The sequence below is a fragment of the Lepidochelys kempii genome, chromosome 4 (genome assembly GCF_965140285.1).
Source record: "Lepidochelys kempii isolate rLepKem1 chromosome 4, rLepKem1.hap1, whole genome shotgun sequence".
NCBI classification, from domain to species: domain Eukaryota; kingdom Metazoa; phylum Chordata; order Testudines; family Cheloniidae; genus Lepidochelys; species Lepidochelys kempii.
In genome coordinates this window covers 57,533,502-57,547,297 of record NC_136383.1, presented here as the reverse complement: position 1 = coordinate 57,547,297, position 13,796 = coordinate 57,533,502, and the positions used below count along the sequence as shown (strand labels likewise).

Sequence of the window (13,796 nt, the reverse complement as noted above, 5' to 3'; positions counted from 1 at the left end):
AAACTTAACTAAACTTAGAAACAAGATTATAAGAATGACTTAGAGAAGTGTTTGATCTCGAGGGAGGGGGGAGGGGTGGGGAAGAGGAGATCAAGCACACTTAGGGCATGTCTACACTGCAAAAACAAAACAAAAAAACACCAATGGCAGCGAGTCTCAGAGCCTGGGTCAATTGACTCAGGTTCATACTGTGGAACTAAAATAGGAGTGTAGATACTCCCACTTGGGCTGGAGCCAGAGGTCTGAAACCTGGCAAAGTGGGTAGGTCTCATTCTTTTTTGAAGGGGCAGATTTCCTTTGCTGCTGTCTATTTCTTTCCATGGTGGCTCAAACTACCAAGGAGTTTGGGGCAGGCTGAGTGAACATAAAAACTTTTCTCCTTGGTTGGGACAAAATACCTCTTCTCTGTCCTTTTAGGAGTAGGAATAGGTGTGCTTATCGCTGGATTTGCCACAACACCTTAGCTGGCTCTAGGATAGCTTTGTTAACCAGGGGTACCACCCTACTGCTGGATCTGGCTCTTCTTCCTCCTCTTCCATGGGCTCCAAGAGGAACTCAAGCTGGTCTCTTGGAGGAGCAGGATGATGGCATCCTTGATGGAACCGTATTGATTCTGGGTAATGCATGTACAGGTACGACGGCCCCCAATATGGCTAGTGAGACAGATCCATCATAGACTGAGATGGTCCCCAAGGCATGGAGTACCAGTAGTCCTGAGAGAGGTATGTCTTGTGGAAGAGCCCAGGAGATTCTGGATCTTGCATCCAGATTAACCTCACTCGATGGAGGCAATGATGGTCCCTCCTCAATGTCAGACCCTCCCGACGAGAACAACATTGGGTCCAATTCTAAAAGCAGTGTCATCTGTTCTGTAGATGTTATAGCTCCCCTACTGGTGGATGGTACTAGAGAACAGCCCCGCTCTTCATAGTATTCCTGCCCTGATGGTCTCAGAATCTCCCTAAAAAGGACTAGGTCTGAAAGGATGGGAGAGTGCAGATCCGTGAGGATAGTGATATCCTCAGTGGTCGTATACCTCTCTCCAGTCAGGAAATGAAAGGTCCCATCTCCCAAAACCAACGGAGCTGGCATAGGGAGTAGGGTTGCCAACCTTCTAGGATTGTCCTGGAGTGTCCAGAAATTAAAAATTAATCTTTAATTAAAGATTATGTCATGTGATGAAATCTCCAAGAATACGTCCAACCAAAATTGGCAACCCTAATAGGGAGTCCCTTGCTAGTGAGAGTTTCCCTATGTGAGCATATCAGTACTGTTGGTGCATATGACTCCCTGTGCTTCTTTGCTAGTACGGATGGTTGTCCAGGTAGGGAGTTGCAGTGTTTCTCCTTGCACAGTACTAACTACGAAGGGGAAACAGACAGTGCCAGAGCTGAAGCTGCAGCACACTTAGCCCTCAGAGCGTGAGACTCAGTGCTGTGGGTCTTCAGGGATTCTGAACCTCTGGACCCTATGGCACAAAGACTCATGGTTTAGAGGGTGTCGAGGAAAAGTCTTCCTCTTAGAGGAGGACTTGGGGGGATACTCTCTCTAGATAGTGCTTCATCTGAATAGAGAAGTCCTTAGCTCTACCCCTCTGTCTTAACACATGATATACCAGGGAATTTGCCCAGGGTGGGTCAGACTGAGGCCTCACTGAACACTCCATAAGAAGTTACTGCAATCTAACCTCCCATGCTTGGCAGGTTCGGCTGGGGAAGGAGCAGCAGATACTAGGCTTGGCAGAGATGTGAGATTCTCCAAGGCAGTATAGGCACCTCTAATAGTCATCGCTGACCAGGAAGGCTCGAAGCAGGATAGAGAGTTTTTGAAGTCCAGAGTCCTGGGCATAGTCTGAGCTTTGCACCAGAAAGGGAGATGGGGAGGAAAGGGAAAAACAACTTCCCAAACTTAAGTGTCTATACTAATTAAAACAAGAACAGTCTAATAACTTGATATACATTATTTACAGATCAAGTGGAAGGAAGAACTTAGAGGAAACTGGAATGTTCCACCTCAGACCATGCAACGGTAAGTAGGAACAGGAGAAATGGGTGGTCCACACTGCTCTTTATAACTTTGGTTCAGAGCATGAGGATAGGAACAGCGCAGGAGTGGACAAATGGATGCTAATATACTCCTGGGGAATTCTGCACCACTGCGTCCATAATTAATGAGCCAAGCATATTTTTAATTTTTTTGCGCAGAGAAAAAACTTCTGCTGAAAAGTTGCTGCAGTTCCACATTTTGCCCACCAGAGGGCTCTGTGGCAATAGAACACAGCAGCCACTGCCAGCCAGCAAGGAAAGAGAAAAAGCCTGCTGTCTTCGCAGTGGGCCAGGTCAGGAGACAGGCTAATGGGAGACAGACAGCATGGGGTGCTGAGATGTCAGACAGGGGCTCATAAGGGCTAGTGGGGGAGGACAGACTGGGGTAGGGGCTGAATGGGAGCGGAGGCACAGGACCGTAAGGGGGAGGGAGGTGCAGGGCCACATGGGTTGGGGGGAGTGGGTGTCTGAGTGGGGGATGGAGGGACACGTGCCTGACTGAATGGGAGAGGTTAGAGGTCAGCCAAAGTCTACATGGGGGAAGCTTGCTAATAGTCCCTCCCCGCCCCCCAAAAAAACCCTGTTCCATACTTTTCCCACCCATATCTAACAACTCTTCAGGTTCACACCCAGGGTCCTTCCCAGCAATTATTTCCCTCTCCCTCAGCTCCTCCATTACCCCTGACTCCCCCCAGTCTTTGCACTGCTTCTGGGGTGTGTGGGAAATATGGTTCTGTATTGTAGTTTAAATGAATTATTACTCAGAGTTCTGTATTAATATGCTTGGTAAGGAATCTATTTTGTCAAAAAATATTTTCTGAATCTTTTTGTCATCTGTATTGTTACAGACATACTTGCTGACAGTATTTTGAAATAAATGACCAAAAATAATTGAAACTGGTGTGATTCTATGGTAGTATTTTGACAAATAAAATATGCAGAATTTTTCAGAATTTTAAAATATTGTGCGTGGAATTTTTAATTTTTTGGCACACAATTCCCCCAGAAGTAGCTAATAACAAGCATTATTTAGTCTCAGGCACATGAAGCACATGTGTACCCACAGTGCAATACTCATAGGGACCAGCACTTGAAGGAGAACTACCATTTCATCTCCAAACATGGGTACAGTACTCAGCACTGCTACAGAAGCTGTATGGCAATATGTAACATAAACCTTGCTTTAGAAAGTTGGAAACAGGTTAGAAGCTCCCGCTACAGCTCTTTAACTAAGAGCAGCACTAGGCTGAAGAGCAAGAAGTAGACAGATAGTACAGCAGTAAGGCTAATGACACTTCAGCTGAACCACCATGATGCGTAAATTTCTTAACAGAGTCATAGCTGCCAAATTTTGTGCATCTCCATATGTAATAGTTTTTTATTGCTGAAAAAAGTCACTGTCTTCCTACCATCGTTTCCTCAAGCAGTGGGAGCAGGCCCCCTACCATTAACATCACCAACATGCTGGTACAAATAGGATTAATATGGATTTAACATTAAAAGTCACGTCAAACAAACAAGACTTAGTTTTTACATTTCAAACTTGTTCGTTCTTGCATTGACACAGCATCACAAAACCAGCCTACTTCATAATCACGTGCAAGGCCTGGGCTGGCAGCCGACTTGGGGCTTATTTCCCAGATAGGTGGAGGATGCCGACCTCAAATTGATGTGCTACAGTCACGTCTATAACAGATTAAACCAGTACATACTCCTCTACTGAATGAAGATCTTCTGCCATCACAGAGAGATGCCTCCATCCTGGTTAACGATCAAATGCCATAAAAGGTAAATGGAGAGTATGGAAAGGGGAGGGGGCAAAGTTGGCCTAAACACATGCAATTAGATTATGTGGAATTTCATCACCACCGAATAGTATCCCATTGATTATTAATGTTGCCTTTGTCTGCTATAAAGCAAAGTGTATGCACACACAAGTCACTGACCTTATGGAGTGCAGGAGCCATTACTGGCACCAAAAACCCATTGTAAATGTAGTTCACAAGCTGGTTACGAATCAAGGGATGTGCCACCTAAAAAAGAAATCTCGTGTCATGATAAACTGCATCTCTGAACCATCATATTTGTTCTTAAAACAATAGTTCTCTGCAAAGATTCTTAAAATAAGATAAAACACAGAATATCTTTAAAAGAAAAGGAGTACTTGTGGCACCTTAGAGACTAACCAATTTATTAGAGCATAAGCTTTCGTGAGCTACAGCTCACTTTATCAAATGCATATCGTGGAAACTGCAGCAGACTTTATATATACAGAGAGAATATGAACCAATACCTCCTCCCACCCCACTGGTTCATATTCTCTCTGTATATATAAAGTCTGCTGCAGTTTCCACGATATGCATCTGATAAAGTGAGCTGTAGCTCACGAAAGCTTATGCTCTAATAAATTGGTTAGTCTCTAAGGTGCCACAAGTACTCCTTTTCTTTTTGCGAATACAGACTAACACGGCTGTTACTCTAAAAGAATATCTTTAATCACTGTCAAAACCCTCTGCCCATTTCAACAAGATACCTTGATTTTGTTCTTTTGAACAGTTTTTGTTTTGGGTATTAAAAGGTTTCCCCTCTGCGATTAAATACACAAAGTTAAGGAACAACAAGAATGATATAGCCAAACACAGAGACAGGGCTTTTCCCATATATTTCAATCTCCCTGCCTGCTGACAAGGATGAATGAACGGACAGTGTGATATGCATGCCCATGAACCAAAATAGAACTGGCAGGTCTAATTTTAGCCCTACCAGCCCTGACAGGGTTACTAAGGTGGACATACCAATATTAACTTGTAATACTACCATAAAAAAGCAGAGTGGTAGGTTTTAATATATTTCAAGAGTACATGAGATATTGGGAGCATTCTCATTCCGCTGGCCAAACATGCAACCTTTTTTCCCTTTTGAAAGTGCGTTACTCACTCAATAGACTGGTTAAGCACTTAAAAAGATAAGTTACTTGTCATTTGTAATAAAAATCGTGTAGTAAAACATGACAAACCATTGCTTATTTTTACAATGTGGAGTTAATCTTTTGTTTTCAAAAGAGCAAAACAGTTACGTAATATTATGAACTAATACTTTCTAAAAATAAATTTGGTATTATAGGAGCACAGAAGTGTATTAGAAACCAAGTATTTTTTTTAAATTTTTTAATTACACTACGCATGTATATGCATAATATGTCACACACACCCACCCACTCCTCAGAATGTCCCAGCCCTTGTCCAAGAATACGGTCCTCTTATGCCTCTGCTCAGCCCTCCTCAGATTTGTGACTCCAGCTGTGGAGGGGAGAACAGGGGATACTACCCCAATAATACTCCCCTCTTCAACCCAGTGGGTGGGGAGAGAGAGAGGGAGGAAGTCAGAGAGGGGCTGGAGTCCTGGCTCCACCCTCCCTGTTTATTCACTGGTACGAGTAGCTGTCCCAGGACAGAATAAACCACTTCATGAAAAGCAGCTATATATTCCCCTCACCAGCATGACCAAGGTGAATCTGTGGCTGAGGGTATGTCTACACTGTGTTTTAAAACCCATAGCAGAGAGTCAAGCACCTGCGTCTACAGACTTAGGCTCACGCTAAGGCACTAAAAACAGTTGTTTAGATCTTCAGGTTCAGGCTGGAGCTTGGACTATGAAACCTAGGACATGGGCTTCAGCGCTCGAGCTACATGGCTATTTTTAGCACTGTAGCATGAGAGCCTGTAGACCCAAGCTCTGCGACTTGCTGCCACAGGTTTTAAAATGCAGTGCAGACATACCCTTAGTCACAATTAGTTCTCTGGTGTGCTCCTGTGGTGGTCCAGCTATGCTCTGCCTCATATCGAGTGTAGATTGTAAAATTACAATCTAGCACTACATAAAAAATAGAATTCATTCAATGTCTGTCCCCCCGCCCCTTTACAGAAATATGTTTTAAAATATCTGATTGTTTGGATTTATTTTTACACTGATTTAAAATAATTTCACATTTTCTTTACTATCCTTAACAGCCTTCACTCTAATGAAAAAATGTAGTATCAAACGTCACTGGCTAAGATTGTAACCTCTCTTGGAACATGGTAGACTTAGAAATGAGTATGGCCACCATTTCACATTTCAACACGTACGCATTAGAAGGCTGATTATATTGCAGCTTTGAGGGTAAAAACAACTATTAATTCTATTTATGACATGTAAGTTTTTTTTAAAAAATGATAAATAAAGCTTCATCTGTGTTATACAAGTATAGTCAGTTGCTTCACTAAATTTTGCATACAAACCTTTATAGAAATTACTTTTTAATTCACAGTAAAATATGACAACTTCACTAATGTTATTGAGCACGCTTCCTTATACAGAAAACAAATCCACAGATGCAGCAAAATTTATATTGTCTTCTCATAAAACACTGGCTATAGAAAAACTGTAGCCTAGAAAAATATATAAAACCTGATTTTTGTCTTTAGACTGGAGATGAAAAATAACCAGGAATCAAGAGGAAAAAATCTAATCGAGAAATCAAGAACAGAGGGTGTGTTCTAAACAGACCAATTTTGAAGGGAATTTAATTTGTGTTGATAAGATGATGCGTAACTCTTGCTAAATTCAACTAAGGTAACAATATTCTTTATATAGTACACATGATTAGGGAAAATAAGTGTTTTTGTTTGTAGACTTTTATGAGAACCTAGATGTAAAGATGGGATATTCTTCTCTACTCAAATAGATAAAATTACCTTTTTCCTCAAATAAAGACATTTGATTTCTTTTAATATCAATGTGGGTATTTAAAATGCAATCAACAATCTTTAGGAAGAGAACTAAGACAAGTCTCCCAATTACTCAATGTAACAACTCCCCAAAACCTGCATATTTACATTTTATTAATTAGAAACATTTGCTACTTGAAAGCTACCTGTGTAGATTAATCTTTGTAACCATACTGAACAGTAACAGCTTTGAACACTTTTTTCATACATATATTCCAAGGCCAGAAAGAACCGTTGTGATCATCTAGTCTGACCTCCTTTATAACACAGGCCACAGGACTTCCCCAAAATAACTCCTAGAGCAGATCTTTCATTCATTCATTTAAACAATGATGTTACACTAAACTAAATAAAAATTAGTTCTATACACTACTGTCCACCAAATAAACACATCCTGTAAAAGGCTTTGACAATATAGTTTAACTGATGCTATAAAGAAAAAAATCTGAGTCAGATCCAGTACCTGTATTACTGCATTGCAAAATTCTAGGGAATTCATGAACTGAACAAGAGCTGGGGACAGAAGCCAGTCATCTTTCAGCAGACAGTGCCATTCTCCATTTTCTTCCAGCTTTGTAGGCAAAGATGAATAGAGGCCACTCAGTCCTGTTGCTAGTACCTGTATTCAGAAATAATGAAGAAAAAACAGCCCTTTACCCAACTGTTCAGTTCATGGACTTAAACAATGTTCCAACATAACATTAAAACATTCTTCTTACTAGTTTCAGTAACACTTAGGGGGATGACAGAAAAGGGGGGGAAATGAACGTTTAAGTGATGCTACAGAAAATCATCAGTTTTTAAAATTCATTTCAGCTGAAATTCCTCTCCTTTTAAAAGCTGCCACTTAGGAAAAACTGCCCAAGACAAAGGCTGCCTAATGATTGTAATCTGTTTTAATTGGAAAACCACCACTGTTTTCTTTATGTTCAGAAGATCATTTTACATCTGTTCCTTCCTGCTTTCACCTTTCTCCAGTCTAGTACCAGTCTCTAAATGTTCTCTACCATCTGGTGAAACATCAGAAAAACACCAGTCACTGTCTTCAGAACTCCATAACTATGAATATCGAGGGAATCATTGAGGGCTATCATTTTATGGTTATAGGTGACTATACAGAGCAGTTCCATTATGAATCATAGGAAGTAGGATCATCCCATCTGCAACAAACACGACTTCATTCAGGCATCACACATCTGGCGCCTTTTGTTCTTAGGCTTTGGAACTCATGGTGCCAGATATAGTAAGGAAAATGGTCACTCCTAATAGTTATAGGTTCTGTTTACCACTGGGGAGAAGTGGAGGAGGGGAAAAGACTCTTTGGAGAAATTAGGGGCATTGTTGCTAATGTTAATGAGTAAAGATACTTGCACAGCATCTTCTATATGTAAAGTATAACACTGTAGTTTTTTGACCATAAATATAAAATACACCATTACAAACCTGTTAAAGTGTTACTGTATTTTCTTAAAGTCATGAGCAGTTTCAAGTCACAGATTTTATAAGAAGTTACCAAACCACAGTGTTCTCAGCCATTATCTTGTCCACAGCTCCATCTTTCCTTCTTTCTCATGATTTTGTACAGTTTCTGTGCTACTTTTTAAAATGAGCCTCACTTTAATGTGGTAATTAGGACCAAAGCCCAAGGGGATCTTTTCAGCTTTCATGCAGCAGATTCTTGGCAAGAATATCCCTACTCTCCACAAACACCCACTTGACCCCTATAATGTGAGAGGGTGAGAGCCCTGCTCCAAAGCAAGTGGTTTATCTATTACAAAATGAATGCTTGTGACAATAGAGAACAGAGACCCAAAAGTTAATTTTATGGGGATTTCAGTCCTGAGGATGCATTAATTAAATCTATTACAACTGGTAGCTCACCCTAAAGGGCAAAGGTAGTATCCCTGAATGCTCTCCATTCCTAAACCACCTAACTTTGAAGACAGATTTCTGTAGACTGGCATAATTAAGCCAGATATAAAAATACTGTGGAAAAAGTAATGCTTAGATTTGCTGAGCTGCACTGTTTCTTTTGTTTTATGTCAGGATGTAGACTAAGAAGCTGGAGTACGAGTAGTTATAGCAACAGCTCAAGTTATTTTTATGATCACATACTTCAGTACCAGGATGACTTAAAAACAAGTTAAAAGGGGGTGGGGGGGCCTAAAAGGGACAGCTTGACCAGAGCCCCCATTTGACAGAGCCCCCAAAATGACAGAGTGGCCAAACATGATCAAGTGGCATTGTGAACTAGTTTAAGTAGAGGCAATTGATAGTCTACCTGCCACTGACAGTTCAGTGAGCAAATTGCCTGCCTCAGATCCCACCACTGCTACCACTGGAAATGTTGCACCAGGCCCAAGAGAATCCACCAGGCCGAGAGCCTTGAGGTAGAAGCAGGTTCAGGAATGCCACTCCTGCTGGTAGCGGGGCCAGAAGACAGAGAAATGTGAAAGTGGGAACACCCCCTGCCAGGCACACACAGGGCAGAGCCCCCCTATCACCACAGGGAAAGCAATGACTCAACAGGTCAGGGTTCCCTCTAACTCCCAAGACCTCTCAGCTCTTCTTAAACTCTTTCATCTTAAACTCTTTCAAACACGGTAACTATTTTGGAGGGGTATGGGGGCGGGGTGGGAGGGGCTCATTTTCACATATTACCTCGGGCACCTGAAAAACCTCTGTGAAGCCCTTGTGGCAAGTGAGACTCAGCAGCCTTCTAAAGGACAGGGTTAGTTTTAGGTGTTTATTTTCTGCCTCTCCTCCAGAAGGTCACTGAACAAGGCTTCAATACTATGCACTCAGGAAGACACAAAATTGTATCTATTTAGCCTTTGACACTAAGGGCACATCTACACAACAAAAACAAACAAAAAAACTCCTGCGGCAGCAAGTCTCAGAGCCTAGGTCAACTGACTCAGGCTCATGCTACAGGGCTAAAAATATCAGTACAGGCTTTCCCGTTCAGGATGAAGCCCGGGCTCTGGGACTTTCCCTCATTGCTGGGTCTCAGGGCCTAGGCTCCAGTCAAACTCTGAACATCTACACTGCTATTTTTAGCCCTGTAGCATGAGCCCAAGTCAACTGATCTGGGCTCTGAAACTCACTGCCTCTCCCACCCCTTTAAAAAAACAAAAACAAACAAAAACTGTGTAGATGTATATTAAGTGATCACAGGTTCAGATTCTGGATAAGAAAATGAGAAGACGACATTGCATTGTTCATACCATAATATAGTTTTGGGGAAAATATATTGTTATTTCTAAGAAGAATTTTGGGAGAGTGTTAGGATATAGATATTCAGGCCTGTCTGTAAAAGCCTGTATTCTAAGAATTTAGGTGTATTCTTATCACTTGGCTAGTTATAGAGATATAAAAGAAAGAATCAAAATCACTGTCTGCCGGTGTAAGGGCCTTCTCTTACTGTGACAGTCTGAGGCCCTGTTCTTATGCTAAGGCCTTTGGCTAAGCAAGAGAGGCAGCCATAAACGGAAGCAACCAGTCACATCCTCACATTCCAAATTAGTCACATTGAAAGAAGGTGCTATTGGGCTGTTAGGAATACAATCCTGTCCTGATAGTGCCTATCGCCTCCAGAGAAAAGGAAGTGCCTAGAAAATGTAAAAGGAAACTTAGTTTGATAGCATCCTGTCTGGCAAGAACTCACTTATCAATAGCTGGGATGTGAAATCCTCACTTCTGTATTGTTTTGTCATTATAGTTCCCACTTTGCTATTGTTTGTCTGTATAATCTCTGTCTGGTTCTGTGATTGTTTCTGTCTGCTGTATAATTAACTTTGCTGGGTGTAAACTAATTAAGGTGGTGGAATATAATTGGTTATATAATCATGTTACAATATGTTAGGATTGGTTCGTTAAATTTCAGGAAAATGATTGGTTAAGGTATAAGCAGAACTCAAGTTTTACTATATAGTCTGCAGTCAATCAGGAAGTGGGTGTGTGTGGGGGAATGGGAACAGGGAATGGGGGTAAGGAAATTGGAATCATGTTTTGCTAAAAGGGGAAATGGGAACAGGGAATGGGGGTGGGGGAATTGGAATCATGTTTTGTTAAAGGGGGAAATGGGAACAGGGAATGGGGGTAAGGAAATAGGAATCATGTTTGGCTAAGGGCAGGAATGGGAACAGGGACACAGGTGTAAGGCTCTGTGGTGTCAGAGCTGGGAAGGGGGACACTAAGGAAGGAAACTGGAATCATGCTTGCTGGAAGTTCACCCCAATAAACATCGAATAGTTTGCACCTTTGGACTTCGGGTATTGTTGCTCCCTGTTCATGCGAGAAGGACCAGGGAAGTAAGTGGGTGAAGGTATAAGCCCCCTAACAGAGAGGTAGTTTTTTGTTTTGTTTTTTCCAGCAGAGAGAGGGAAGTGAAGGAAGGCAGGGGATGGGGCAGATTAGAAAGGAATTAACTGGCCTGTAAAATTACTTCTGCATAGGACAAATGCCTTACATTCACATATCAGAATTACAGACAACTCTGGGCAAGAACAAGTATCTTCATTAGATGCTTTGCATTACTTGTGCATTGCACTGGATTAGTCAACAGGAATTTGGTTTTAGATCTGCCATTTATTCAACCATCCATCCATTGTATTCATAAATCCATATTTAGGCCCCTAAATATAAGTGGCCTGGTTCTGAGGTGCTGAGTACTACCCACAGTTCTCATTAAGAGACAAGTTTCAGAGTAACAGCCGTGTTACTCTGTATTCGCAAAAAGAAAAGGAGTACTTGTGGCACCTTAGAGACTAACCAATTTATTTGAGCATAAGCTTTCGTGAGCTACAGCTCACTTCATCGGATGCATACTGTGGAAACTGCAGAAGACATTATATACACAGAGACCATGAAACAATACCTCCTCCCACCCCACTCTCCTGCTGGTAATAGCTTATCTAAAGTGATCACTCTCCTTCCAATGTGTATGATAATCAAGTTGGGCCATTTCCAGCACAAATCCAGGTTTTCTCACCCTCTGCCCCCCCACACACAAACTCACTCTCCTGTGTGACACATTGTACACATTGTAAAGAGAGTGGTCACTTTGGATGGTTCATATTCTCTGTGTATATATAAAGTCTGCTGCAGTTTCCACGATATGCATCTGATGAAGTGAGCTGTAGCTCACGAAAGCTTATGCTCTAATAAATTGGTTAGTCTCTAAGGTGCCACAAGTACTCCTTTTCTTTTTGCGAATACAGACTAACACGGCTGTTACTCTGAAACCTTTGGATGGGCTATTACCAGCAGGAGAGTGAGTTTGGGGCGGGGGGGGGGGCGGAGGGTGAGAAAACCTGGATTTGTGCTGGAAATGGCCCAACTTGATTATCATACACATTGGAAGGAGAGTGGTCACTTTAGATAAGCTATTACCAGCAGGAGAGTGGGGTGGGAGGAGGTATTGTTTCATGGTCTCTGTGTATATAATGTCTTCTGCAGTTTCCACAGTATGCATCCGATGAAGTGAGCTGTAGCTCATGAAAGCTTATGCTCAAATAAATTGGTTAGTCTCTAAGGTGCCACAAGTACTCCTTTTCTTATTAAGAGACAAATTCACTTCCTGGAACTAGATGAAACTGACTTTCAACTTCATGCCTCACTACACGCAAAAAAGGAGTGATAAACTCACAACCACCCCACACCTTAGAGAAGGTTATTCCTTACATACTTTTCACTCTATCAGGCAAGATAGAATTCAGGAAGCTGTGAAAAAACAATGTTTAAAAAAGTTGTTGTTATGCAATACAACATTTTTACTTGGTTCACAAACAACTCATCATGGAATTACTTAAATAAGGTTCTCAAAAGCAGAATCTATGTTGGAAGCAGTTTCTGCAGTTTATTTAGCCAAAACAGTTTGAGGATTTTTACCATGTGGCTAAGGTCTAAACATAGCTATTGCTAGGAATTAATAGCTATATGTACAAACTTGGCACTAAGTAATTCAGAAAAAAATAAAGTGATAAATGTCAAATATTAAAAGCAAGAACTTCTTAATTTCTGTAACTGGGCACATAAAATAAGGTACTTTTGGGGGGTTATTTCATGGATTTTTGTATTTTTTTTTCTGTTTTTAACCAGTAGAGACAGAACCATAAATGCTAAGATCATAGAAAAACAGAGATAGGAAAGACTTCCTTTGTCTCTTTCTACATCTCCCCTTTCCCTTCACTCCAACAATGCTGCACCAGTGCCAACACACTATCTGTCTGTTTCTCCAACAAGCATATCCAGGGTTTCTTCCATGCTGTTAACTATGGCTGTAATGCCCTTATGAGGTGGTCCTCAAGGCCACTCTCTATACATCAATCCCCTCTGATGACTCACATCTTCTGTCATGCCCATAAGACAATGATTGATTATGACAAGGTTGTGAGTTATTTGGTGATAGTCTATATATCTTGTGTGTTCACAGTGGGCCTCCCACAAACTGTGGGCACTCTCAGAGCCAATACATAATGGAAGTATTTGTAACTACTAGCAAATATTCAGTATTTGTGAACTTTTACAACAGAAAACCCTCTAGAAACGTTAATTCTCACTACATCTCGGGAAGTAGGTGGTAAGTTCAACTCACAGAGAAGGAAACTGAGGCAAATAAATCAAATTATTCATCTGAAGATATAGAGGAAGTCTATATAAGAGCTGGGAATGAAGCTCAGGAGCTTGTCTCCTAGTCCTATGCTCAGAAGAGTAGACCATGCCATGGCTCATGCAATCCATCCCTCTACCCTATAATCTAAGCTTGAACACTTTGTCCAGTCTAGTTTTAAGTGGAGTAAATCAAAGTAGCTTGTGTCACTTCTCTTAGGAAATAGCAGGAAGGAAGTCTTTTAAGCTTTCTATTGTATGTACCCAAGCAGAAGGGAACTGGGGCCAAGTTTGATCTCAGAATCTAGAGCAGCGGTCCGCAAATGTTTGAGGGTCGCAACTCCCTTACCCTTGTCCACCCCTCTCCATA

General features: G+C 41.4%; 1 protein-coding gene across 2 annotated transcripts in view; it reads right to left on the bottom strand.

Moving 5' to 3' along the window:
* FHIP1A (FHF complex subunit HOOK interacting protein 1A) overlaps positions 1 to 13,796 on the bottom strand; it is a 140,657-nt gene that overhangs the window by 38,364 nt on the left and 88,497 nt on the right. For both annotated transcript variants that reach the window (XM_073341346.2, XM_073341348.2), the window contains 2 exons: positions 7,278 to 7,433; positions 3,992 to 4,078 (listed from right to left, as the gene is read on the bottom strand). In XM_073341346.2, the coding sequence (XP_073197447.1) occupies positions 3,992 to 4,078; positions 7,278 to 7,433 (243 nt within the window). The remainder of the gene's footprint in view (positions 1 to 3,991; positions 4,079 to 7,277; positions 7,434 to 13,796) is intronic.